Here is a 27,817-nt window from a genome sequence, read left to right as displayed (position 1 = left end):
TTAACAAACCTAGTGATCACTTAACATCTGCGGGATACTTCAGTGGTAATAATTTGTTATGTGGGACTTTAACTTAAACATTCTTTTGCCTACAAATGAATCAACGAGTTTGAAATATTTATTGGAGGCATTTGGTCTGACAATTACGAATAACCTCTACCCCACAAGAAGTACAGGTAACACAGTGACATACCTAGACGTGTTTTTCTCGGATTTTGAGTGCAACATATTTTTACAGGATTACCATGTTAGTGACCACAGTTTAGTTAAATTGAAAATGCCCGCCTCCTTAACAATGAATACAGAAAACGCTTCCAGAAGACGAAAATGGGAAAAACTTAGGTGAGAGGACTACAAAATGTTTTTCAACTACAATTAAGCATTGCCCTTATTGATCGAAAAAAGAATTTTCGCCTCATGGAATTGAACTTTGTTCAATACAGTTTCAGAAACTACAATCGACACTTTCCTACCCCTCAAATTCAACAAAGCAAACAAAAAACTTTGAGACTTGATAGACATTGGTGTGAAGAAAGCTACAATTTTAAAACAACAGTTCTGGCTACGGTATAAACACGAACCAACCCTCACTAACTTTTGGAATCGGAAAAGAAAAAAACACAAGTCAAAGCTATGATAAAACAAAAAAGCTAGAATTCTTTCAACATAAAATTCTTAACCGATATGAAAAAAAACCCGAGAGTTTCACCAAAGTATAGAACCGCTGAAGAAGGATTGCCAGGAACCAAAAGTTCTTAACGATAAATACCCAACACCAGCAAAATTCAATTCCTTCTTCGTAAAAGTCGGACAAAAACTCCAATCTAAACCTTATTCCAGCTGAAGTTGTTGCAAATGTGACAACGATCTCAAATACTTTTTACGTAAAACCCTTTGTGGCTCAAGAAATTTTTGATTGCGTTTCGTCTTTGAAAACTAAACGCTCTACGGATCATTATGAAATGTCAAGCTGGTTCTTGAAAATTATCAATCCGGTGGTGGTTGCTTATCTCTATATTCTATTCAACAGAATTTTGGAAGAAAACATTCCCAATTTTTAAAAAAATATTTAAGTTAATACCATTACACTAAAATGGAATCACAAACGAAGAGACTAATTACCAACCTATTGCACTGACGCCAGTACTGTCTAAAGTATTTCAAAAGCTTTTAGCAAGGAACATCACAGAGTTTTTAAAAGAATTTAATATACTCGGTATTGAACAATATGGCTTCAGGGAGAAAAGAAGCACAGTTGATGCAATTTTAAAACTGGTAGAAGGTATATGATTGTCTTCAAACATCCAGGCAACTTTCTTTGAATTAGCTAAATTGCCCAATAAACCGAATTCTTAATTCTTACCTAACTGATCGAGAACAAAATGTTGAGTTCAACCAATCCACATCTAGTTGTTTACCTGTTATTTGTGGTGTGCCTCAGTAGTCTGTTTTAGGACCGCCTTCGTTTTTAATCTACATTAATGACCTTCCCACTTTGCAAACTAAAAATCAGATAGTTCTCTTCGCCGACGATACGGCTCTCAGTGGTAAACTAGACACTGACACGGCAGACGATTTGAAGAATATCAAACTTGGTGGCTCTAAACAGTCTTTTCCGAAATAAAAAACAGACTAAAACACTTATTTTTGGCACGGCAGCAGGCGCCAATCAGGCTCAGCGCTTTGTTCCAAATAGTCAAGTCGTGACTTCTGCAAAGTTTTTTTTCTTGAATTAGAACAAAAGTTGAGTTTCTAGGCGCATGCAAATTACTTGCCGATAAAAACTGCCAAGAACGTTCCGTTGCTGTATCAACGCAAAAAGTTTTTGCCTTCTGCATTGTTTAGAGCAAATAAATTCTTTATTCAGCCGATCTATCAGTTTGGCATACTGGTGTACGGTACTGCTGACAAAAAAGTAATAGAAAAATTTGAAAATCAATAGAAACTGTTGATCCGAATTTTTTAAAAAAAGGAAAGTTCGAATCGACACTCAAATTGCGATAAAAATACAAAATACACCTAGTGAGGGAACTTCATGTCTACGATCTTTTGAAGCTTCTGGCAGCTGTTTTAAGACAAACACATGCCCATCCAGAAGTAAAAAGCTACATAGGCCCCAAAAAAATTGCACACTTTTTGAACCGGAGAAAAGAAATAAGCTTCTGAAAACTGAAATAAGACTTACAAAACAAAATAAAACGTCCGTTAAAGATCGCACCAGGATCCTCTGCAATGTTTTAGTGAAGTATGACATAAGTGTATTAAAAAATATTCTACCACTTGATAAAAATTAATTACTCTTATTTGCATACTATTAGAGATGTCTACATATATGAGAATCCAGAATTACTCGCTATTTTTGGTAACAAAAATGCTCTCAAAATTTACCAAGACACCTGAGAACGGACAGTAATAGTCTAATGGTGCTCTTGAAAAATGATAATAACTTACTGATTGTATATTTGTTCTGTCATTTGGTATCGGTTTGAGAACGAATTTATTACTATTATATAAGTTTGGCACTTTATTGACTTTGTAAATCAAGTTTTTACATCTCAGTTTTTTGGAGTTTCCCTGCAGTCAACTTTACTGACTGAATTTTAGCAAGCTCCATGCGGCAATTTATTGGAAACCAATCTACCTATGCTGAAACACAATAATAACTCTTTTTGCTCTTGTTTCTTTTTTCCACGGAGTTATGGAGGTTTAAAGTTTCGTTAACTTTTGACTGATTTTCCTTGTTTTTGTTCAGATTTTCCGTATTTTTTCCTCAACTCGTTTCCATTGTTGCTGGAAAAGATGTCATAATTGTTACCGGTAGTGTTGTTGGTTTCACCTTCGGAGATGGAGGAGTGTTTTTTAAATTTTTGATCCCATTTTGTGGCCAAAATGTTGGGTTACTTTTTCAAAATTCAGCCTTCTTTTCTTCAAAATTGGCACGAACTAAGTTTCTTTATTTCATTTTAAACTTACCGGATTAACACTTTAAAAATTGCTGACGAAATCATCGTTCACTCCAAAGAGGGCTACTGTTAATTGTGTTTCCTCTGAGAACGTTCTTAAATTAAATTTTTGCTTCTTTTTGCAAATTACCTCAATAATCATCCAAAAAACATCCCTAAGTTATTTTGGATATATTAACATTTTTCGACAATTTATCCATATCCAGAAAGGCCGGAGGAATTAGATGTACCCGAAAGACGAACAGCAACAGCAAGGCTAATATTCGTTCCAATCGTTGTGTTTTACAGTCAAAAAGAGAATTCGGATTGTAAACAGTCGCTGTCTTTTTTTAGTATTTTGCATTTCTTGTTTTCTATGTCAGTTACAGAACAGAACAATTGAGATCAAGGTCTACTATTAACAAGTCCAATTGGTTTCCTAAGAAGTTTCATGGAAACCTATCTAGTTTTTTAAGTCAAAAGCTGATGATCGTTTTGACTTTTAAAAGTAATTGTTTTCAAAAAGAATAGTGGACTAATGAGCTTTGCCTTTTTTCTGTTCTTGGTCAACTTGTAGCTTACGATTAGCAAACACAGGTCTCAATGCCATTCTTTTGGATTAAAATTTTGATTATATGATGGTTTTACCATTTAATTGATGGTTTTTCGGCTTTGACACTACAGATTATCACAAAACTTTCGATTTTTTTGGTCATTTTCACCGTCTTTGGGATTACTTTTTTCTGCCTTCTCACAATATTGAAGTTTCAGATTGCTGTTGCAGAAATAAATCTGTTTTTTATTTTTGTCTTTATTTGTCATTTTTTTTCTAGCCATTAGAAAAATTGTGGATAGTTTCAGGTTTTAATGGCTTCCTCTGGATACGCAAAGGAGCTTTTTTTCCAGTTGATAGCTAAAGTTTTCCGTGACGTTGAAATAAATGTTCCAAATACGAAGGCTATTTTTGACTTTGCGATTTGCCCATCTCCTTAGTCTACTTGTTAGCTAGTATCATTAATTGCAGGCCGCATATCATTATTAATGTTAAAAAAAGCACCATTGTACATGGCTTACGTTTTTAGTGCATTGGTAATGTTTTAACGGCTTCAACAGCGTTTTTTGTATTTGTCGTAGAACTATGACATAGGTAGACCTATGACATATTTTTTGTAAACCTATGACGTATTCTGATTAGTGACAAATCTGAAACGCTTTCTTTGGAGAAAAAGAGAACAAACATTTTTTTTTAAAGATTTCAGTTGATAGCTATTGTTTTTACAACTTTGTAATTAATTAATTTTTAAAATTTGTAATTTTTAACTTTGCCCTTCGCGTATTTTTTGACTACTTGTTACCTGGTCTCATTATTCAATTTTTACATATAACCGTATTGCTGTTAAAGGGAGGCGCATTTGATAATATCTTACTTTTACAGTAAGATTATGCTACTTTTAGATTGTGCTTTTAATGGATTCGACACGGTATTCTCGCAAATTTTGATTTGTTTTTAAATTTCGTCAGTTGTTAGTTTTGGTAGACATGCAACATTTTACGGACAATGACAATTCTCAATGTTTTTCTTCTGGAAGTGAGAATGAAAATGAAGCTAAACAAACTTTCGTTCGATATGTATTGGTTTGCGTTGTTCGCAATTGTTTGTTTTCAGAAATTTTTAACGTAAGTTTTCAACATGGCCGTTTTTGTTTTTAATTTTTCTACTTGTTACCGAATCTCAATAAGGTCTGTTCCCATTCTTTTTCTAGTGAAGTACTGAATAATTTGTTTAACTTAGGTTTTATTTTGATTTTGCTAATAAATAGTTTTTTACCAAAAAAAAGACATTGAGTTTTGTATTTAAAAAATGTTTGTTTTTGTTATAGGATTTTGTTGTTTGTCTTTTCTCATAGTCGTAATAACGACAGTTTTCATGGGCTCTTTAATGTTCCATTATTAAATTTACAAATGATTTGAATTTGAAGCAATTTTTTGTCCTTACACTAAATAATTTTGAACAATATTTGAATTTTTGCAAGCTTTCTGTTTCTTCCTCATTTGGTAGAAAATCAAGCTAAAAACCGGGATAAGCGGTGTCGGAAAGTTGTTTGCGAATGCACTCCTCTGAGCCTACTTGTCTCACCTAAAAGTGAATTACAGTTCATCTTGCACCTGCCTGCGAAGTTTTTGTCCAGAAAAAAAAATAATTTTCAACCTGGTTATTAACGTTGAAGTTCTATGTAAATAAAGCATATGCCATTGTTTTTTATTTCAAAATTTGGCTCGATATGTAGAATCATTTGACTAGTCTCTGCGGATTTCGGCCAATTTTGCTTAGGGTAGTTTTGTTCGGCATGTGTTTCTCTAACTAGTTCTGTTAAAAGATCTCATAATGTATTAATTTTTTTAATGTAGTCAACAATATATTGCAATCTGCGTGATCTCCATTACCAAATATTTTTGGTTTATCTTTATCAAAAATTCTGAATTGCTGATTCTTTCTTATTCCCAATCTTAATGTTTTCTTCGATCTTTGATGTCTCTTCCTCTCTCCCTCAGTCTTTTAACTCTCGTTTTTTAAAATTTCCTCGTGATTGAACTTGAAGAGAGGAAAAGTTCCCTTGAATTGGATGACAATGCTTAGGAAAATGCCTTCCTCCCATTGGGTTAGTTCAATAATGATTCTGGGCGTGTTTCTAACTTATCAATAGATTGATTCAGCTCAACACAAGCGTCTAGAAATAGTTATCTTCACATTGCGTCCCACGTAATCGGGGCGCTAATTGTCAGACAAGTTCAACTAATTGCTGCAATCAACTACGGAGCTCGCGACAACAGCATAGTGTTTTATCGTCGTATAACGACAACAGAAAATGACAGCTGCTCTATCGAAGGCAATGGAATATGCCATTGATTGACAATTTCTGCTATCAGCTAACAACGACATGCGCAGTAAGGCCTTTCAGAGTATCCAAAACTTTGATTGCCAGCGGGACGAACAAAACGTCTTGTTGAGCACAGCTATTTTCGCACTGAGCATATTATCGATCTTCAGCAGCTTCAATTGCATAGCCAGACTGCATTGGTAATGTTTAGTGCATTGGTAATGTTTTAACGGCTTCAACAGCGTTTTTTGTATATGTCGTAGAACTATGACATAGGTAGACCTATGACATATTTTTTGTAAACCTATGACGTATTCTGATTAGTGACAAATCTGAAACGCTTTCTTTGGAGAAAAAGAGAACAAACATTTTTTTTAAAGATTTCAGTTGATAGCTATTGTTTTTACAACTTTGTAATTAATTAATTTTTAAAATTTGTAATTTTTAACTTTGCCCTTCGCGTATTTTTTGACTACTTGTTACCTGGTCTCATTATTCAATTTTTACATATAACCGTATTGCTGTTAAAGGGAGGCGCATTTGATAATATCTTTCTTTTACAGTAAGAGTATGCTACTTTTAGATTGCTTTTAATGGATTCGACACGGTTTTCTCGCAAATTTTGATTTGTTTTCAAATTTCGTCAGTTGTTAGTTTTGGTAGACATGCAACATTTTACGGACAATGACAATTCTCAATGTTTTTCTTCTGGAAGTGAGAATGAAAATAAACCTAAACAAACTTTTCATTCGATATGTATTGGTTTTCGTTGTTCGCAATTGTTTGTTTTCAGAAATTTTTAACGTAAGTTTTTAACATGGCCGTTTTTGTTTTTAATTTTTCTACTTGTTACCGAATCTCAATAAGTCCTGTTCCCATTCTTTTCCTAGTGAAGTACTGAATAATTTGTTTAACTTAGGTTTTATTTTGATTTTGCTAATAAATAGTTTTTTACCAAAAAAAATAGACATTGAGTTTTGTATTTAAAAAATGTTTGTTTTTGTTATAGGATTTTGTTGTTTGTCTTTTCTCATAGTCGTAATAACGACAGTTTTCATGGGCCCTTTAATGTTCCATTATTAAATTTACAAATGATTTGAATTTGAAGCAATTTTTTGTCCTTACACTAAATAATTTTGAACAATATTTGAATTTTTGGAAGCTTTCTGTTTCTTCCTCATTTGGTAGAAAATCAAGCTAAAAACCGGGATAAGCGGTGTCGGAAAGTTGTTTGCGAATGCACTCCTCTGAGCCTACTTGTCTCACCTAAAAGTGAATTACAGTTCATTTTGCACCTGCCTGCGAAGTTTTTGTCCAGAAAAAAAACCTGGTTATTAACGATGAAGTTCTCTATGTAAATAAAGCATATGCCATTGTTTTTTATTTCAAAATTTGGCTCGATATGTAGAATAATTTGACTAGTCTCCGCGGATTTCGGCCAATTTTGCTTAGGGTAGTTTTGTTCGGCATGTGTTTCTCTAACTAGTTCTGTTAAAAGATCTCATAATGTATTAATTTTTTTAATGTAGTCAACAATATAATGCAATCTGCGTGGTCTCCATTACCAAATATTTTTGGTTTATCTTTATCAAAAATTCTGGTTTGCTGATTCTTTCTTATTCCCAATCTTAATGTTTTCTTCGATCTTTGATGTCTCTTCCTCTCTCCCTCAGTCTTTTAACTCTCGTTTTTTAAAATTTCCTCGTGATTGAACTTGAAGAGAGGAAAAGTTCCCTTGAATTGGATGACAATGCTTAGGAAAATGCTCCCCTCCCATTGGGTTAGTTCAATAATGATTCTGGGCGTGTTTCTAACTTATCAATAGATTGATTCAGCTCAACACAAGCGTCTAGAAATAGTTATCTTCACATTGCGTCCCACGTAATCGGGGCGCTAATTGTCAGACAAGTTCAACTAATTGCTGCATTCAACTACGGAGCTCGCAACAACAGCATAGTATTTTATCGTCGTATAACGACAACAGAAAGTGACTGAGCTGCTCTATCGAAGGTAATGGAATATGCCATTGATTGATAATTTCTGCTATCAGGTAACAACGACATGCGCAGTAAGGCCTTAATCAGAGTATCCAAAACCTTGATTGCCAGCGGGAGGAACAAAACGTCTTGAGCACAGCTATTTTTGTACTGAGCATATTATCGATCTTCAGCAGATTCAATTGCATAGCCAGACTCCTCTGCCGCATGAGAAATAATGTTCGGTTTCAGAGAGGAAGTCACGGTTTTGTATAGAGCAGCAGATTGGCCAGATTTCAATGAAGGCAGATAGACGTCTCCTGGTCGTGAGTTTTTGCTGCAATGCGATTGCGTTTTTCAATTACTGGAGACAAATTTGAACAGGCGGAAGATATATGATAGCTAATTCTATCGTGCCTGGAAATCGCATCTTCCCTTCCATGGCAGGCAACTCCATGGTCACCCAATGTGTCCAATTTACCTGACCTGCATTCAGGTAAATTGTTTTTAACATGGCTCGATATGTAGAATCATTTGACTAGTCTCTGCGGATTTCGGCCAATTTTGCTTAGGGTAGTTTTGTTCGGCATGTGTTTCTCTAACTAGTTCTGTTAAAAGATCTCATAATGTATAAATTTTTTTTTAATGTAGTCAACAATATTGCAATCTGCGTGGTCTCCTTTACCAAATATTTCTGGTTTATCTTGATCAAAAATTCTGGTTTGCTGATTCTTTCTTATTCCCAATCTTAATATTTTCTTCGATCTTTGATGTCTCTTCCTCTCTCCCTCAGTCTTTTAACTCTCGTTTTTTAAAATTTCCTCGTGATTGAACTTGAAGAGAGGAAAAGTTCCCTTGAATTGGATGACAATGCTTAGGAAAATGCTCCCCTCCCATTGGGTTAGTTCAATAATGATTCTGGGCGTGTTTCTAACTCATCTATAGATTGATTCAGCTCAACACAAGCGTCTAGAAATAGTTATCTTCACATTGCGTCCCACGTAATCGGGGCGCTAATTGTCAGACAAGTTCAACTAATTGCTGCATTCAACTACGGAGCTCGCGACAACAGCATAGTATTTTATCGTCGTATAACGACAACAGAAAGTGACTGAGCTGCTCTATCGAAGGCAATGGAGTATGCCATTGATTGATAATTTCTGCTATCAGCTAACAACGACATGCGCAGTAAGGCCTTAATCAGAGTATCCAAAACCTTGATTGCCAGCGGGAGGAACAAAACGTCTTGAGCACAGCTATTTTTGTACTGAGCATATTATCGATCTTCAGCAGATTCAATTGCATAGCCAGACTCCTCTGCCGCATGAGAAATAATGTTCGGTTTCAGAGAGGAAGTCACGGTTTTGTATAGAGCAGCAGATTGGCCAGATTTCAATGAAGGCAGATAGACGTCTCCTGGTCGTGAGTTTTTGCTGCAATGCGATTGCGTTTTTCAATTACTGGAGACAAATTTGAACAGGCGGAAGATATATGATAGCTAATTCTATCGTGCCTGGAAATCGCATCTTCCCTTCCATGGCAGGCAACTCCATGGTCACCCAATGTGTCCAATTTACCTGACCTGCATTCAGGTAAATTGTTTTTAACATGGCTCGATATGTAGAATCATTTGACTAGTCTCTGCGGATTTCGGCCAATTTTGCTTAGGGTAGTTTTGTTCGGCATGTGTTTCTCTAACTAGTTCTGTTAAAAGATCTCATAATGTATAAATTTTTTTTTAATGTAGTCAACAATATTGCAATCTGCGTGGTCTCCTTTACCAAATATTTCTGGTTTATCTTGATCAAAAATTCTGGTTTGCTGATTCTTTCTTATTCCCAATCTTAATATTTTCTTCGATCTTTGATGTCTCTTCCTCTCTCCCTCAGTCTTTTAACTCTCGTTTTTTAAAATTTCCTCGTGATTGAACTTGAAGAGAGGAAAAGTTCCCTTGAATTGGATGACAATGCTTAGGAAAATGCTCCCCTCCCATTGGGTTAGTTCAATAATGATTCTGGGCGTGTTTCTAACTCATCTATAGATTGATTCAGCTCAACACAAGCGTCTAGAAATAGTTATCTTCACATTGCGTCCCACGTAATCGGGGCGCTAATTGTCAGACAAGTTCAACTAATTGCTGCATTCAACTACGGAGCTCGCGACAACAGCATAGTATTTTATCGTCGTATAACGACAACAGAAAGTGACTGAGCTGCTCTATCGAAGGCAATGGAGTATGCCATTGATTGATAATTTCTGCTATCAGCTAACAACGACATGCGCAGTAAGGCCTTAATCAGAGTATCCAAAACTTTGATTGCCAGCGGGACGAACAAAACGTCTTGTTGAGCACAGCTATTTTCGTACTGAGCATATTATCGATCTTCAGCAGCTTCAATTGCATAGCCAGACTCCTCTGCCGCATGAGAAATAATGTTCGGTTTCAGAGAGGAAGTCACGGTTATGTATAGAGCAGCAGATTGGCCAGATTTCAATGAAGGCAGATAGACGTCTCCTGGACGTGAGTTTTTTCTGCAATGCGATTGCGTTTTTCAATTACTGGAGACAAATTTGAACAGGCTGAAGATATATGATAGCTAATTCTATCGTGCCTGGAAATAGCATCTCCCCTTCCATGGCAGGCAACTCCATGGTCATCCAATGTGTCCAATTTACCTGACCTGCATTAAGGACATTTTCTTTTTTGATCATAAACGGCGATCCCGAGTCTGTACTTGACACTGATTGAAATTCCTTAGCCGAAAGGTGTAGACCTAGAGCGGGAATTGGAGGCGCTGCAAGCCACGCGCCAGAAAGTGGCAGGCATAGTGAATGGATTGTTGTTTTTCTCCCTGGTTGACATTTGATTTCTTATTGGGGCAGCAAGTTTATTTTTATCAAGTTCTTCTAGGATATTCTTTTGCGGTTGCGAAAGTAGATTGAACCGTTCCAGACTCTGGTGTAACTCTTTAAAAGTCACTTTAAGAGGGACGCCTACTTGTTATTTTGTTGCCCAGCTCCTCTGAGGCTATAATTGAGCCCACAAACGCTCCTCTGTATTGCTCTTGCCACTGTCTGACGCCTAGTCCGGACAAACTGATAGGTAAGGAAGATTGTTTGCATGCCTCATCACCAATAATTCTGCCAACAGTTTGATCCAACACTTCTCTTTGGCCGTCATCGAAACTTTCCAGTACTTCGAGCATCTCGCTTGCTGGAATGTCAGTTTGTAAAGAATATACCATTTTTGGTGCTCCCAAACAGTAACGAAGGATGCCTAATGCACATTGAGGATCGTTGAGGTGATGTAAATTGTCCAGCATAGATAAAACCTTTTGAACTCTCCTCTTGAAACAAGAAGCGACAAATTCTTTGGAACCAACCGCAGCGCCCAGAACTTCAAAACCGTTTCCCAAATTCCTTTTTACTGCCTGATCAACGGAGGGTAAATCTTAAATTGACCACAGCTCACATTTGTCTTTTCTCGAGATTAGAACTCTCTCAGGACCTTTGTTGGCTAGGATTTCAAGCGTTTGTTTGATCTGATCTTCAGTTCAGACCCAGCAGTAAAACCATCATCTAATTACGAAGTGTGCTGTAATAAGCTCGGAACTGAAGTCTTGATCTTCTGTATGATTGGCCATAACGTCAAGGAGAACATTAACGGTCCCAGCGGATCACCTTGCTGAACACCCGATTCACCTTGATTGATTGCATTGTTATAAAAGAGTGCTGTGTGCTGGAAGTAGCAAGAACTGGTGAAAGAGGCAATTCCGGGAATAAATTCACAAGTCGCTTTGTGAACGCTTGACTGTATTAAAAGCGTTTTTGGAAATCAATTTGAAGCACGCCTTCGTCCGATTGAGCACTAACTTTGTTCTCGTATGTAATTTTTGAGGAATAAATGATTGCCTCACCGCCTCCGCTAACGCCGACTCCCAATTGCCGACTATCAAACAGCTCAATTGCTTCTGGTTTAGCTTCACTTGCTAGGCATTTTGCTATGAGGCGTCGCAACAATTCGCCAATCGGACGCACCCCGCTTTTCTTTTTGGATAAAGCCATGAGTGAAGCGCAGCAGAGTGCTATGGAAATAAAAGGAGGAAAGAGTCCACTGTTACCAAAGATTACAACTTTTGTTATTGCTTTCAGAGCAAACTCAGACCGATCAGGAGCAGTGCAGTCTGCTGCGTGCTGAAGATGTTCTTAAGACAACTCAGAGGGACCGGCTGCACTGTGCTTGCTGAATGTCTTCAGTTGTTCATAAACTACCTTTACACTGAATTGGAACGCATTGAATGCAATGTTGTCATGTATGCTGACGCCGGGTAACGGTTTTTTTCGGGGGTGTAACTTTTCCAGTGCTTTGAATGTAGCTTTGTCATCGGGTGCGAGACCTTCAGAAGCTAAAACTTTAGCAGCTCGGCCAAATTGACGTTGTAAGCACAACGTTTTTGCTCCGACCGTTATTTCGTCAATTCAGTTTGTTGTATGTTTTTTTTATTGTTTCATGGAGACAGCTTTTGACCAAAGATTCACATACCCCAGCGTTCCAAAGATCAAAACGTTCTGCGAGACGTTTGTCTTGATTGCGCTTTTGTTTTTGCCTCCTCGGTTAGAAGCACGTAGAACGCAATTTGAAACCGGGAAAGGTTTTTGCTAATTTGTCTTGTTGTCTGGAGCCTCAACACATTCAAGAAGAATGCTTGATAGCAATTGAGACGATCTTGCTCTTAATTTGATTGGAACAAAGCGACAGGTTGGCATGTACGAACTCAGTACTGACAACATCTCGGGCAATTTGCTACTTTCTTACTTCATTGAGAGATCAGCACTTTCAAAATATTAGTTATTCAACTGACTGGAATACTAGGAGACCAATAGGTTGTCTAGTTTATTTGAAAGGTCTGTGTTAATTTTCCGACGGCTGTCCAACTGCTCTTTGTATTTTGGATACACCCAAATTGATTTGGAATTGAATCAAGCGTTGTGCTCAGACCCCCAACTAAGATATCTTATTTTGGTGTACTGGTCGTAGTTTTCTAGTACTTGAACTCTGTAGAGATTATCTGCGGTATCTGGTGGAAAAAAAACTGCCTAGAGCTACGTGAAAAAACACTTTAACACTTACAGTTTGCACTTCTTGAGTCAAACACGTATGCATGTCTTTGCTGGATTCAGGATTTTGTTGTTCGCTTTGTATGCCTACGTTCTCTAATTGCGTTGCACCACTTTCGTCGAAAACTGTTTTTCTTAAGTTGTATTTCATTTTCTTCAGTGAAAAAAATCTCAGGTTGGGAGAGCTAATTTTGGAAAAATACCCCAGCGAATAAAGACTGTGTATTGAAACGATCTAACCAGTTTCGACTGACCTTCGACTGACCTCGAAGTCTTTCTAGCTCATAAAACATCCACCAGTATAAAGAATAAGCCACCAGTATAAACATCCACCATAAAGTTATATGGGTCCTAATTGTTTTTATTTAGTTCAGATAATTGATGATCCAATTTAATTCAATCTCCGCTACCAACCGGAGCACGTGTTTTTTCCAAAATGTTGTGAAATGATAGAAAGGGAAAAAGACGTGGAAAAATGGAAGAACAACTTCAATGATGTCATTAATGACCAAATTGGGTCTGCTTTTGCCAGTTGACGGTTGAGATAATTAATTAAGCAGTGTTCAATTATTTAAAAAAATATCTGTTTAAAAACTTGTCTCAACAGATAAAAAGCAATCTTCAAAAAATTGTGGAGGCATCTTATTTGCACACCCAAGCGTGCCTGCCATGTTCTTACATATAATGAAACCACCATGTCTCCATTGAAACTACTCTTCATTTTTTGTTAAATACGCTGCGATTCTTTCTGTAATTTGAAAATGTTTTTAGGGTTTTCAATCGTTTTTAAGTAGTATTGAAATATAATAAAAGGTTTTTATCTGAACGATCACATTTCGTTCATATACAAAAAAAATACTCCAAAGCTTGATGTTTGTGACTGTTTGATTCAACTCAGATTTTGAGCCAAAGAACATCATCAAAATGTGTACACGTTCAAGAAAAGGGTTCACAGCTGAAAATATTGATCACTGCGTCTTTTTGTCTTTAACTTTCTTTTTCCAAACTTTAATCTATAGTTTTTGGGGAAAATAATGGGAAAGACCCATATTTTCTATGTGTACCCCCTTTTTCTCTGGCGGCCGACTCAAAGTTTGGCTCGATGAGAGCTGTCACATTTTGGTCCAGCTTACACTGCATCAAACTCTAGCAGTACATGCTTTTAAAATTTTGTTTTTTTTTCCTGTGGAAACCAACAGCGCAAGTACCTATCAGCTGTATTAATGCGAAGGGGGTTGAAAAAGGGAAGAAAAACTTATTGTGATTGTTTATTTTGCTTGATAATTCTGCTCGCGTTCTGGAATGTGGAAAAGTGCTGCTTGAGAGACAGGTGATTGGTTAGATTGCACTGATATCTGGACTCTTTGTCCAGGTGATTTATCTTCGAAGTGGTCAGCGCTATTATCGATTGGAGATAATATTTTCCTCATTTCCCTGGCGATCAAATACATCAATGGAAGTAATATTTTCCCCTGACATATTTGCCGCAGGACAGGTGAAGTTGGAGCGAATGCACGTGAACAAAGAGCTGAATAAATTCAGTGGTTATCAAAATCTGTTTGTTGCCTCAAACAGTTCAACAGTGCGCTTTGTTTTTGATCATTGATCCGTTGCTCTGTATAGTCAATGTTTAAGCAGCATTTTATACTTTCTTTGTATACTTGCTGTGCACTTGCTTCTAACAACCAAACTGTGCTTACTTACCATTTAAATAAAAAAATATACTGTTTTAGCATCAAAGCAGATTAAACACAACCATTTCTCCGCTGATTAGTTTGTTTTGCACGATTGTTTACTGCCAATAAGTTAAAAGAAAGTTAGACAAAAACTGACAAAAGCTCTACTAAATTAGACTGAAAGCTCTGTTGATCAATTTTCCTCCCCCACAATATACACTTTCTTCTGGTTACTGATTGTGACAGTTCAACTTGAGCATTCGTGCGATATGTGTGCATTTGTGCATTCAAGTTAAATTTGTTACTTGTTATACTTGCTCAGATTGCTCCGTTAATGAGCTGCAATTCAATTAGAAGTTTGTTATTAAATTAGTTATTACATTACTCTTGATCAGAGATCAAGTCAAGTGAGTTAATTGCAGGATGCCCAGAAGTAGACTCCACACGCCGAGTACTGAGAGCGATGGAAGTTGGGTTAGTAAAATATAGAGATTATTGAAAAAGTCGTGTAGAAACATTGACACAACTTTAGGATCTTTTCCGCTTGTGCCCCCCCCACCCCAGTACGTTATGCACCCCCAGTTACAGTGTACCTGCCATTACATAGTAAATCATTATGTTAAAATACGGCACGCGCGCCCGGGGGAGCAAATAATATGCACCCGCTAAACTGGCGGGACACAAACGGAAAAGATCCCAAATTTAATATTGACCATGAGAAAAACCCAAAGAGCTGATTCAAAAAGACATTTCGAAACAAGTCATGAATTGCAATGCAATTTTATGTTCATAATCCTGGTATACAACACGTGTTTTCAGTTGTTTTCAATCGGCGATGTTTTGTTCTTCCCGTGGCGGAACCATAACTCTTTCGAGTTTGGTTAATGCCAAGGGTACTAAGATCATAACAGGCGCGCATTCGAGAAACAGTTTTGTTCAAATCCGAAATGCCTCGAGTGATTTATTCCGTCGATTCCTTAATCAAAACTCAAAAAAGTTTGACCACCGAACCACAAAACACAAAAAAGGAGGCTCGGTAATCTGCGATTGCACATTAGGTTCTGACCCTGCTCATCGACAATTTTGACATAATTGTCTACCAAATGAGGAACAGATAAGCAAGCAATGAGGAGCAGATAAGCAGGAACAGATGAGCTACAGGAATAGAAAAACCCAAAAAATCAAATAATTTTCAAACATAGCTGGCAGATTACCGGAGTAGCTGCGAAAGAATAGACTTGCGTGCCGTATAAAACAGATGAAACCGATAGAGTTAATTTGCAAAAAAATCGACGCGGCTCAAAAAGCTATGTAAAAAACATTCAGCGATAAACTGATAATGCTCGTTGAAATTCATTCCGCAGAATCCTTTTATTAGGGAGCTTAACTGCACATATGAATTCCTTTGACCTTAACTAATTGAAATTAAACATAAGTTTTAAAGTGCAGAACTCATTTTATTGAGTCAGGTAAGTCACGTTTTTCTAGAGAGATTGAGAAATGACGTCACGGGCGCAAACACTGTTAGTGAGAGGAAGAAATCATTCAGAAAAATTGACTTTTTCAGCTTTGATGTGTGAACAAATGTAAAACGCAAAAAGAGCGTCAGACAACGAAACAAAAAAACCCAAGAGCACCGCAATACAGCTCCACACAGCTTACAGCTTTGCAGCTATAAAAAAAATTGGTATATGAACGAAAAGATGCCTCCATAGGGAAACACTCAGTGGAGTAAAAATGATGCATTAGATTGATGAGTTATGCCAATATTAAGAAAGCGGGTCAAGACGAACAGCAAAATCAAACAACAACAACAAACAGAACAAACAATAATTACATCAAAAACTTTATGTCCGTTTTAAACAAATTTTATTAACAAAGTCAAAATAGTGTCAGATAAAACTGAAGCTAAAAAAATAAATTGTAAAGATATGGGACCCGCCAATAATAAGTCTTGGGAACACTTGGACAAAAAAGGACAAAAACAGTTAAAATCAGTTGAAGACAAGTTGAAAATTACTCTGATTTTTAAAAAAGAACAATTGATTTCAAAGTAATGAAAGCCATAGGAAATAAAATAAAATGTCCCATAGGTTTACAATTTTAAATGGTTCTGATTTTAAATAAGGAATTATGAACTGTCGGTATTCAATTTCTTATGCGGTTACAAAAAGAACAACAAATAGACAACAAACAAAAAATCAGTTAAAACTTGTCAGAATACACTTTCCAAGCCGTAAAGCCATACTTTGGCCCTCAAAACATGTTTGATTTCAGCTTTGGCAAACACCGATAAGGTATTATGTGACCTCTCATTAATAATACCAGGTAACAAGTAGACAAAAAGAAAAAGGCAAAATTAAGTAATACTTGTTTTTTTTCGAAAAAAAATTATTTCCAAAGAGATGAAAGCCATTAATTACAAAATGAAATAATTATATAGATTCGTCTAGTCTTGTCTTCCAAGGGAAGCCCTTGAGAACTGCAATTATCCAGAATATGTCTTACGTCTACAAAAACATCAGTTAAGTCCTAACGAATCCTTTAAGAACATTATATTTAGTGACACCAATTTTTTTGACGGCTTTCTTTGACAACAATAATGTCATATTTGGCCGGTAATTAACGACACTAGTTAACAAACAGAAAATAAAAGGAACAAAAATGTGTAGTTAAAACATGTTTTTTATTTTGGAAAACAATTGTTTCCAAAGTGATGAAAGCCATCAATTATCTACCAATATCGGTAGATCGGCTCATTTGTTTTTCCATGAAAGGCCAATGAAACAGAAAATTTCATACGACTAAAAAGACAAAAGAAAAATTTAAAAAATTCAATTAAATTCTTCGAGAAAGAAGTGTCGAAGCCGTTAGAACCATAATATATATCTTTAAGAATTATAATATGATCAATTGTGCTCTATTTTGAACGCCAATAATGTGATATATGAACGGTCAATAGCGTGACAATGTGACAATTTTAGAAAAATGTGAAAATTGGGCAAATACCTAAAAAGAAAAGAGAAATTTAAATCTAGGAGTGGAGTATCAAAGCGAGAGAACCATAACTTAAGGCGTATAACCACAACAACGCTTGGATTTGAATTCAGTAGAAAGAGGAAGCATTTTTTCATTGCTGACACTTATCTACAATTTGACGAAATTATGAAAAATGGAGGCAAAGTTCAATAAGCCCTTATTTATTTAAAAACAAAATAGTTTTAAAAGTCAAGCGACCATAAGTTTTCAAGTAATGAACTAGAAAAAATAATTTTGATCCAGTTAGGAAGCCAACTGGACTTATCAATAGTGAGCGTTTATTGGAAAATTTCTTTTATTTGAGACTCACTGATTACAATCCGAATTGTTTTTGGATTGTAACAGTCAAAGATTGGTCCAAAACTAGCCCTGCTAATGCTGTTCGTTCACTGAGAACACTTTTTTTTGAGTGTTATAGATATTTTTTAATATGGAAAATCAAAAATAAATGCAGCGTTTTTGATAATCAACGAGTAAAGTTAGCAAAAAACGGCAAAGTTTTAATAAGGGGGCACTAGCATCTGAAGTTGAAGTAGAAATGGCCGCCTTTTGAGTCTACAAAGGACGTGTAAGTGGTTTTTGGGTGTGTACTTCCTGCAATCTTAAACAAAGTGGACTAAAAAAACTTATTTCGTGCTGTTTTTGATGAAGAACTCTGAATTTTGAAATATTTAACCAGAATTTTTGACAAAAAAAAACAAAAATAGCCGAGAAAACTTTTTGCCTTTAACAATAGAATCAATAAACACTTTCTTATAAAATTTTAACAAATTTTAGCAAAATTGGCAAATTTTTAATCGAAAATTGGAGAAAATTCCGGAAAATGTGAATAAAAACAACTAAATTCACTCAAAAACAACTAAATTATTTTCTGAATAATTTAAACCTCGATAACAACCTGTAAAAACGAAAACCAAAAAACTGTTTTTAAGTCCGTATTTTACACTGGACAAGCTTTTTATTGATACCAGTCTCAACTCTCTACGGTGAATATATCGATCGGCCAAAAAAGGGACTGAACAAAAGAAACCCATTTGATGTTATAGTTCCTCCCCCCTCAAGAGGGTCGGAACAATAATGAATACTTGTTGGCGGAACCATAACTCTTTCGAGTTTGGTTAATGCCAAGGGTACTAAGATCATAACAGGCGCGCATTCGAGAAACAGTTTTGTTCAAATCCGAAATGCCTCGAGTGATTTATTCCGTTGATTCCTTAATCAAAACTCAAAAAAGTTTGACAACCGAACCACAAAACACAAACAAGGAGGCTCGGTAATGTCCAATCGCACTTTAGGTTATCACCCTGCTCATGCACAATTTCGGCATAATTGTCTACCAAATGAGGAACAGATAAGCAAGCAATGAGGAGCAGATAAGCAGGAACAGATGAGCTACAGGAATAGAAAAACCCAAAAAATCAAATAATTTTCAAACATAGCTGGCAGATTACCGGAGTAGCTGCGAAAGAATAGACTTGCGTGCCGTATAAAACAGATGAAACCGATAGAGTTAATTTGCAAAAAAATCGACGCGGCTCAAAAAGCTATGTAAAAAACATTCAGCGATAAATTGATAAATCTTGTTGAAATTCATTCCGCAGAATCCTTTTTATTAGAGAACTTAATTGCACATATGAGTTCCTTTGACCTTAAAGTAATTGAAATTAAACATAAGTTTTAAACAGCAAACGTCATTTTTTTGAGTCAGGTAAGTCACGTTTTTCGAGAGAGATTGAGAAATGACGTCACGCGCGCAAACACTTAGTGAGAGGAAGAAAGCATTCAGAAAATTTGGTTTTTTTTCTGGCTTTGATGGGTGTACAAATGTAAAACGAAAAAGAGCGTCAGACAACGAAAGATAGCCTCCAAAGCAATTAACTCAGTGGAGTAACAAATGATGCATTAGATTGACGAGATATGCCAATATTAAGAAAGCGGGTCAAGACAAACAGCAAAATCAAACAACAACAACAACAAACATTAATTACATCAAAAACTTTATGTCCGTTTTTAAAACAAAACTTAATAACAAAGTCAATGAGGTCCAATGAAACAATATTGTGTTTTATGAGTGTGGCTCGTGGTTTTCAAGGCTCGAATAAATTGTTTTCGTAATTTTTTAATGAAATATTAAGATTTGCAAGCATTTGGTGTTCTTTTGGTAGTCTTATGACAAAGTCTATTTAATCAAATATCTAATTCGTTATCTCGGAATCTTGAAAAAAATTTTTTGATGCTTTTTGATGGTTTTTTTGTAACGCTTTTGTTGGTAACATAAGTCGATAAGTATCCAAAATTCATCATTTTTTTTTGATATGAGGACTTTTTGGTCAAATTATCAGTTCGTTAACATTGGGTACATTTTTTTAAATTTTAATGGAGAAGCAGCAAGAGCAAGACCAGTTTCTGTCTCGCTGTGGAAATTTGTAGTTCAAAAATTATTTGGGTTGTAATGGGGCGCTGTACATGGTCTTTTGAAACACTTTGCTTTTTTCTTATTGGTGTTAGTTACAAAACGGAATGACTTGGACTAAAACCTCAATTTTCTACAGACTAATTTTACGTGCAAAGGGGAGGCCAATGAACATACATAACAATTATTTCAAAAATATGATGTTTTGGCTTCAACGATCCTTGCAAAACACTACTCGTGAAATTTAAATTTTTGTTTTTTCAGTGTTAGTGCGTAGTCTTTCGACTTTTGTCTTACAAAACATTTACATATTACACTATTTACCATATTTTAGTTGAAAGTTTACGGTTTGATGGTGTAAAGGTCTTTTAAAAAGCTTTAAAATAAGGTTGATTTGGGATTTGCCATCTTCAATGATAATTTTTCTCTTTTCAAAAGAATTATAATGTGGTCTTAATTGCTGTCTTTCTGTTTAATTAAAGGTTTCTGGCTTTATACTACAAGTTTTCATATTTTTTTTTTACAATTTCCATTTTTTGCGGTTCTCTTCTGGTGTCTTGTCCAATCATCAAAATAATGGCGCAAAAAAGACAGGTCACATATCACATTAATAACTTTGAATTTAGATAAAATGAATTAAGTTCATTTTTTTAGTGAATAAATTTCATTTGTATAGGCCTGGACATCGCTTCCTTGCAAAATTGGAATGACTTTTTTTGCCTGTGGTTGTTGCTTTTTGCAGTTGTATCAGATTCTGAATGATGACAGGTCTCATTAGTTTTGTATGAAGGTTTAAGTGAAGCCATTGATGATATGATTTGATTGCTAATTGCTGTCATGACTATGAGTTTACTTGTTTTCAGAAAGTCCAATTTACTTGTTCTCTAACTTTGCCCTTTTTGTTTTCTGTCTACATGTTAATTTTTCTAAAAAAGACAAACAGTTGGATAGGCATTGAGTTTTGGTTGCTAGAAATGCTTGTTGTTTTTATTTTATTTTGTTGTTTGCCTTGTCTCTTGTTCTCCCTAATGGCAACTATCATCGGGCATTTAGTGTGATATTTTCTTTGTGTAGTGGTTTGAGCTTAAACCAAACATTTAAATGGAAACGCCAATTATATTCGAGCACAAACTGATCTTTTGAAAATGTTCTATCTCTTTCTCATTTGGTGGACAATTAAGTCAAAAACGTTAATTTTATCTGATGCTGTTTTGATGTTTTGATTTTTGTTAAATATAGATGGACAGTGAGTTTGGTCGTAAGTAATGCTTGTTGTTTTGATTTGATTTTGTTGTTTGTCTTGTCTCTTACTATTTCTAATGGCGGATACAATCGGACATCTAATGTGTTTTTTTAGTTTTATGTAGTGGCTTGAGCTTAAAGCGATTTTCTAAATGGATACACCATCTATTTTCGAACAATATATTGAAAATAGATGGAGATTGAGTTTTAGTCGAAAGAAATGCTTGTTGTTTTATTCGATTTTGTTCTTTGTCTTATCTCTTACATTCACTTATCTCTTAATGGCAGTTATCATCGGTCCTCTAATGAGTTATTTTTGTAGTGCTATTCTACCCAATTAGCTGAATACATGAAAATGTCTTAACATCGAGAAACATTTGGCAGATGTCTTATGAAAATTAATTTATGGACAATTTGAAACCCTTACCTTCAATTTATGCATACTTCTGTTGGATTTTGCTTTGAAACTAGGTTACTTGATCCATTTGCTTACGGATTATGAATTTGTTTGTTTAGTATAAGATGAATGGGACTTGTGGCGAAGGTCCCCTCTATAGATGGGAAACAGTGTCTGGCCAACTTTTGACAGACGTGAAGAAGATACACAGACCCAATTCAGTACCCACCTCAACAGAAGCGCCCCCAGGGTTCAATAAGAGATTCACTTCCAACTTTGCCTCTTCTAACAAATTCTCAACTCACGATAACAGAAATAGGACCCAAGACTATGGTCACTACTTTGGAGGGGTAAGTAAGTAAATGTGTGAACCCGAACACTTACTTGACAAGTGCAAAAACATTAATGATTTTGCTGAGAATATTATAATCATGCACTATGATCAGAATTAAAGATCAGAACAAAATGAAGTTTTCACCATGTAGATATTTCTCTGCAGAAGTGTGTCAAAAAACTTTTTAAAAAGAGGTAAAAAAAAAGTTTGAAAAAAAAAATGTTATTGGAACTAAAGCATCTTTTATTTTTTTTGTTTCAATTAATTTTTGAAGTTAGCCGTTCTTTAGACTGCAAGAGTACTGTGCAAACTGTGATCAATGCACATAAAACAACGCCACCTAGATTTAACCAAAATACTCAGAGTTTAAGTAAGAGTTCAATTTGCAGCAGCACTTACGATTTAATTCACTATAACACCCCCAATAACCGTGGAATGGAACATTTGTGTGAATTCTGCAAAATTAGTTCACTTGGAAGATGATCACTTAAAGTTTTTAACTTAAATAACGGTCCATCGAAAGGGATTGTTTGCTGGTTTTCAGAAAGATTTCTCCAGGAAAAAAGCATTTCTTTGCGAACTTACGATTCCCATGAGTCGAGTCAAACGTTCTGGGTTTTAAATAAAACAACAAAATATGTGTAAAGTATTAAGAAAAGCCGTAACATTGATCAAAGACAACTTAAAAAGAAGTTAAAGAAGAAACTGAATTGAACTTTTGTTTGTTTGTTAATATAGCAGTGTTGGTTTTGGATCAAATTTTTGAAGGCAATGATTAGTATCATCCATTGGAGTGATAGTTCAGGAGTAAAATGATTTACAGAAGTTTGTTATAAATCTAAGGAAGTAACGCAAATAATTTTTGGAGTTCAGTTATTCTAATTGTGTCAGTCAGTTAAGTCTATCAGGTGGATTTTGGAGACTGCATCGTGTTTCCTTGACACCAGAGCAAGGACAAAGAAACATTATTAAAGTTTTGGTAATCGTAAATTGGAAGAAATCAATATTGATAAGAAAATGCAGCAATTAATTTACTGGGCATTCAGAAGCTTCAAAAAATTTGAAAGATGAGTTTTCAGAAGAAATATTGAGATATGAATTATGTTTTGTAATTGAGATTGATTGATAGCAAGGACAAATGACTTGTTAGAGCTCTTTTCAATTTTAGATTGAAGTGCAGAGAAGAAGACAAGGGATGTAAGGAAAAAAAAATTTGCCAGAGAGAAACTAAAGTTTTACAAAAAAAAGCTCCCGAGATTTGGCATCCCCAATCAAATAACCAAACCTGTACCTTCCTCAAGCGCATTAGGCCTCCAATTTTAGATGATGGCTCTTTGCAAAATTGCATACGCTTTGGGGAAAACAGCTTTCTCCAGTACCCAAAGCTGTTCAATCTCCCTTTTTCGATAAAAAAAACAACAGCAGGAGCTTTTGGTTTAGTTTCAAGTAAAAAATCCTTTTTTAACCAGCCTGATAGTGATCCTTTAAACCCCACTTGAACAGAAAAAAAGCATTTTAGTTATGTTTCAGTTTCAAAGTTTTAACGGTGACAAATAGCCTACACGGAAGAGGAATTGGAATTAATTTTTCCTAGTTTTTTTAAGTAATCGAGATCATAAGGAGAATTGTTAAGAAATGTTTAAAAACACAAATTGCTACATTAGAATTTAATGCAAAGGCTCACATAGGATAAATCAGACATAACCAAATTTGGGAAAGGATTAAAATTATCACGCATACATAGAGATTGTGAAACACGAAGCATGAGTCTTTCTGAACCCTGAAACTAGCAAACCAAGTCAATCACAGAAATCCGGTCATTTTGTGCAAACGTTTAGAGAAAATATGTTAAATCTTGTGACTGAATTTGAACGCTCGTCATTGCACGCATATGTTAGGCCAAAATGTACTAAATAAAAGGATAAGGGTCTTATTGCCGATAAAAACAGAACATGTTAAGTAACATTAAGAACAAGGAAAACGTTCAGAGAGTGACTTACGAGCCCGAAGAACAGTGGTTTGTCAATGAACTTTGAGAGAGGGAACGCTCAAGTGGAGCAGTTTGTTCTCACCTGAGAGAAAATTGGAGTTATCTAGTGAGTTTTTAGTGAAAAACTTAATTTCGTAGTTGCAGTGAGTGAAACTGCGGAGTTAGTCGGAATTGTTGGGTGCGAAGATTATATGTTTTGGCCAGTAACTGTGCTACTGGGGGCAGAACTTATTAGAGTTATTTGATTTAATAAGTCAATTGAATGAGCTTTGGATACTTCTGGATTTATTGAACCTATTTGAATTACTGTGGACCATTATTTAGTTTTGATAAAAGTTACTCTTGGATGTTAATTATTCAGTTATACGTTTCTGTCTATAACTTTTCTGGTTGCAGGTCTTACATTTATTGATTATCAAGTCAATTATGCAGAATGTAGTTTATAGCAGGCGAGCGAGCAACTTTTATGGGGACAGGACAAAACACTCTCTACAAGTAGACGAACGACCAAACAAATCTTTCAGAATTTTGATGAGTTTAGGGCGCTAGCGAGTCCTCAGCTGGCAGCCTTCTAACGGCCAAAAATACAAAATTCTACACCGTGGGTTCATTTAGAATTTAATTTAGCCATCTGGCCCATATCTGTCTTGATTAGCGGACCTCCAGCTTGCAATACTTCAACCAAAAAGTAATCGACTCGATCCGAATTCCTTGCGCCAGGAGTATGGCGGCCAATTTTAATGCCTTCGCCAGTGGCATCATCACTCTTCCAGTTCTGGCATTACACTCAACGGGCACAAAATCACCATTAACATGAGTATTTAACCACCAGATTTACGCTAGTTTTTTGAAGGGGTGGAGGGGAGGGGAAGAAATGGGGAGCACGTGTTTTGTTTTCTACAAAGTGAGTCCTTGCTATTCTACATGATACAATGGACAGCTGGAATATTGGGTTGCATTTGGTGCACATATTTGCACACTAATATGGGCAAATCTGTGGGAAAGAACCCGTGCCACTTTGATAATGTGAAAGCGTCTATGTTGCTGCTACAGGGACTGGGACGTAAGCTCTTCCCCTCAATAGACGCGCATCAGTCTCAGACAGATCCTGCCTTCTGGTACTCCACTCCCATTGGACGACGAGAGAGCGTGGACACGACACAGAGGCGCTCCTACAAGGGAGGAGTGGACAAAAGTATCCGAGATTCTAAGTCTGACTCCAGACCCTGGACCACTGCTAACAACACAATCACTGCCGGAGTCATCACACAAAATGGACGAGATCTCTCCAGGTAGGTAGGATTTGGAAACAAATAAACAAACAAAAAGTCTACTTATGAAAAGACTTCACGCAGCCCAAATACTTCATGGAAAGACTGCAAAAGGTCAAACTGAAGCTGGCTAATTTTAGGCAAATTTTACTCCCTCCACTACACGATTTGAGTTGAAAGATATAATTTTGACTTTTTGGAAGATAATTTATTGCGTTTGAGTTTACTTTGGCACCTGACAGAACAGAAAACCTCTCAAAAGTTTGTTTACAATGTTTTTCTAAAAAAAGTGTTCAAAATAACTATTCAATGATAAAATTTAAACCTATTGTCATATTTTTTAGCTTACCCAAAAATAAGTTGAATGAAATGATCGTTTGTTCTTCTTCAGTAAGTGCAACAGAAGGTTCCCACGTAATCATCATACACCCCCGGAAGGTCTTAAAGAGCTGGACACTCACATTGCGTACGCCAATGCACCCCACAAGACATTCTTACAGACATTGTGCTCCACCCAGGAACCCTTCTTGAAACATAACAGCTGGAAATACTCCTACTTCGGAGTCAAGATATGAACAGATTTATGGAAACACAGTGTGAGCATAGACACTCCAAAAACAGACCAAACTGATTAAAATTTATAAGGAGCTTTCAACAGTTTTTTTGCTATTCAACAAGTAATCTAAAACATTGCTAATGATTATAAAAATGAAACATGAATCAAACCGTGAGATCTGTTTTTTATTGTACCCCAGAGAACAGAGAAACAGATGCCAGGATATGATGGGGGGGGGGGGGTGGTTGAAAATATTCAGACCTAAGTGAACAGAGAGGCCCTGGTGCAGATTTTTCTTGCGAACATGCGTTTGCGTATTTTTAGGAGAGATTTTGTATACAAAATCCCAGGTTCACATTAAAAAATGAAAAGAAGGGCTGAAAATAAACCGTGCTTGAGACTTTACATCATGGATAGACTGCCAAACTGAGCATCGAGGAACTGCCCTCAACGAAAATTTTGGGGTATAAAGTGAGTTGGCACAAATAGGGTTCTTTGTGGTAGTCCCGATCTAGCCTTGTATTAACGGGTTTGGTCATTCTATTGGATATAATACGAATCCTAGTCGAATCAGGGTGTTAATCTCAGAAGAATCTTGCAAGATCTTCTAAGATTAACTATATTTTGCAAGATTTTCTTGCAAGATTATCATCCTCCTGCAAGATCTTGCAAGATAAACAACAGATTTTGCAGATTTTTTGGCTTCTTAACCTATCCTTAACAAAAAATCTCCGAAAAAGCCGCGGAAGTAATTTCCTATCCTAGTTTTGTAACAAAAAACACAGTTCCCATCCTAGTCATAAGTCTTATTTAAAATCTTATTTAAAGTCGTATTTAATAGCCGCCCTCATCTTCTCAGCCGGCTATTATAGCGCTCCTATTTTTTTTTTTTTTACTTCGTCGAATAAAAAAATGTTTCGCTTTACCTCATTTTACCGCCTTTTCAACATTTTGCGTGAAATCTTTTTGACTTCTCTAGGCTAGTTTCTCTCTTCTCTCATTCTGCTAAAAGTGATTTTGAACATCAGTTGCTCAGCAAAGCAATTCAAAATGAACAGAGTCAGTATAAAAAATTGAAGTCAGAAGTAGAAACGGGATAAACCCATAAAGCCCAATTTTAGATGCCCGCTAATTGAACGTCGTTCCTATAAGTCTTAGTTACCATCTCTAATGCTTATTGGTATTGATAGTAGCCCCTGTAGCCTCTCTCTAAAACAGAAGTATGTTCAACCACGAAATGCCATCAAAATAAATCGGACTTAAAAAAAATGTTTTTGGACAAAAATTTTTTTTTTTCAATATCTTCTGTTATTTCAATCCCAATCATGCTTATTGGAATCAACGGCGGCTATTTTCCGGCAATCTGCCGGGTATGTTTATTAATAGCCGCCCTCATCTTCTCAGCCGGCTATTATAGCGCTCCTATTTTTTTTTTTACTTCGTCGAATAAAAAAATGTTTCGCTTTACCTCATTTTGCCGCCTTTTCAACATTTTGCGTGAAATCTTTTTGACTTCTCTAGGCTAGTTTCTCTCTTCTCTCATTCTGCTAAAAGTGATTTTGAACATCAGTTGCTCAGCAAAGCAATTCAAAATGAACAGAGTCAGTATAAAAAATTGAAGTCAGAAGTAGAAACGGGATAAACCCATAAAGCCCAATTTTAGATGCCCGCTAATTGAACGTCGTTCCTATAAGTCTTAGTTACCATCTCTAATGCTTATTGGTATTGATAGTAGCCCCTGTAGCCTCTCTCTAAAACAGAAGTATGTTCAACCACGAAATGCCATCAAAATAAATCGGACTTAAAAAAAATGTTTTTGGACAAAAATCTTTTTTTTTTCAATATCTTCTGTTATTTCAATCCCAATCATGCTTATTGGAATCAACGGCGGCTATTTTCCGGCAATCTGCCGGGTATGTTTAAATAATTAATAAATAAAAACAGCGCAAATTGGTACATTTTGTAATTTAATAAATTAGAGGCT

The 27,817-nt window shown here is 35.9% G+C and overlaps 2 protein-coding genes across 3 annotated transcripts in view; one reads left to right on the top strand and one right to left on the bottom strand.

Annotated features, from left to right (window-relative positions):
* LOC142336124 (proteasome subunit beta type-2-like) overlaps positions 1-24,261 on the bottom strand; it is a 344,687-nt gene extending 320,426 nt beyond the window's left edge. Inside the window, exon 1 of the mRNA XM_075384678.1 lies at positions 24,251-24,261. The gene's annotated coding sequence lies outside the window, so the exon portion shown is untranslated. The remainder of the gene's footprint in view (positions 1-24,250) is intronic.
* Positions 14,363-26,008, top strand: LOC142336095 (uncharacterized). 2 transcript variants are annotated; one of them, XM_075384635.1, is made up of 4 exons: positions 14,363-15,065; positions 21,802-22,032; positions 25,060-25,298; positions 25,669-26,008. In XM_075384635.1, exons 1-4 carry the CDS (start codon positions 15,015-15,017, stop codon positions 25,850-25,852), a joined length of 705 nt encoding a protein of 234 aa, XP_075240750.1. In that variant the 5' UTR covers positions 14,363-15,014; the 3' UTR covers positions 25,853-26,008. The 2 variants fall into 2 exon arrangements, with proteins under 2 accessions (XP_075240750.1, XP_075240759.1); XM_075384644.1 differs by lacking the exon at positions 14,363-15,065 and adding an exon at positions 21,157-21,301.
* The last annotated feature ends 1,809 nt before the right edge of the window (positions 26,009-27,817 follow it).

The sequence above is a fragment of the Convolutriloba macropyga genome, chromosome 1, assembly GCF_964194025.1.
Source record: "Convolutriloba macropyga chromosome 1, txConMacr16.3, whole genome shotgun sequence".
Lineage (NCBI taxonomy): Eukaryota > Metazoa > Xenacoelomorpha > Acoela > Convolutidae > Convolutriloba > Convolutriloba macropyga.
Note: the sequence above shows the minus strand (reverse complement) of the source record. Positions and strands in the feature narration are given on the sequence as shown.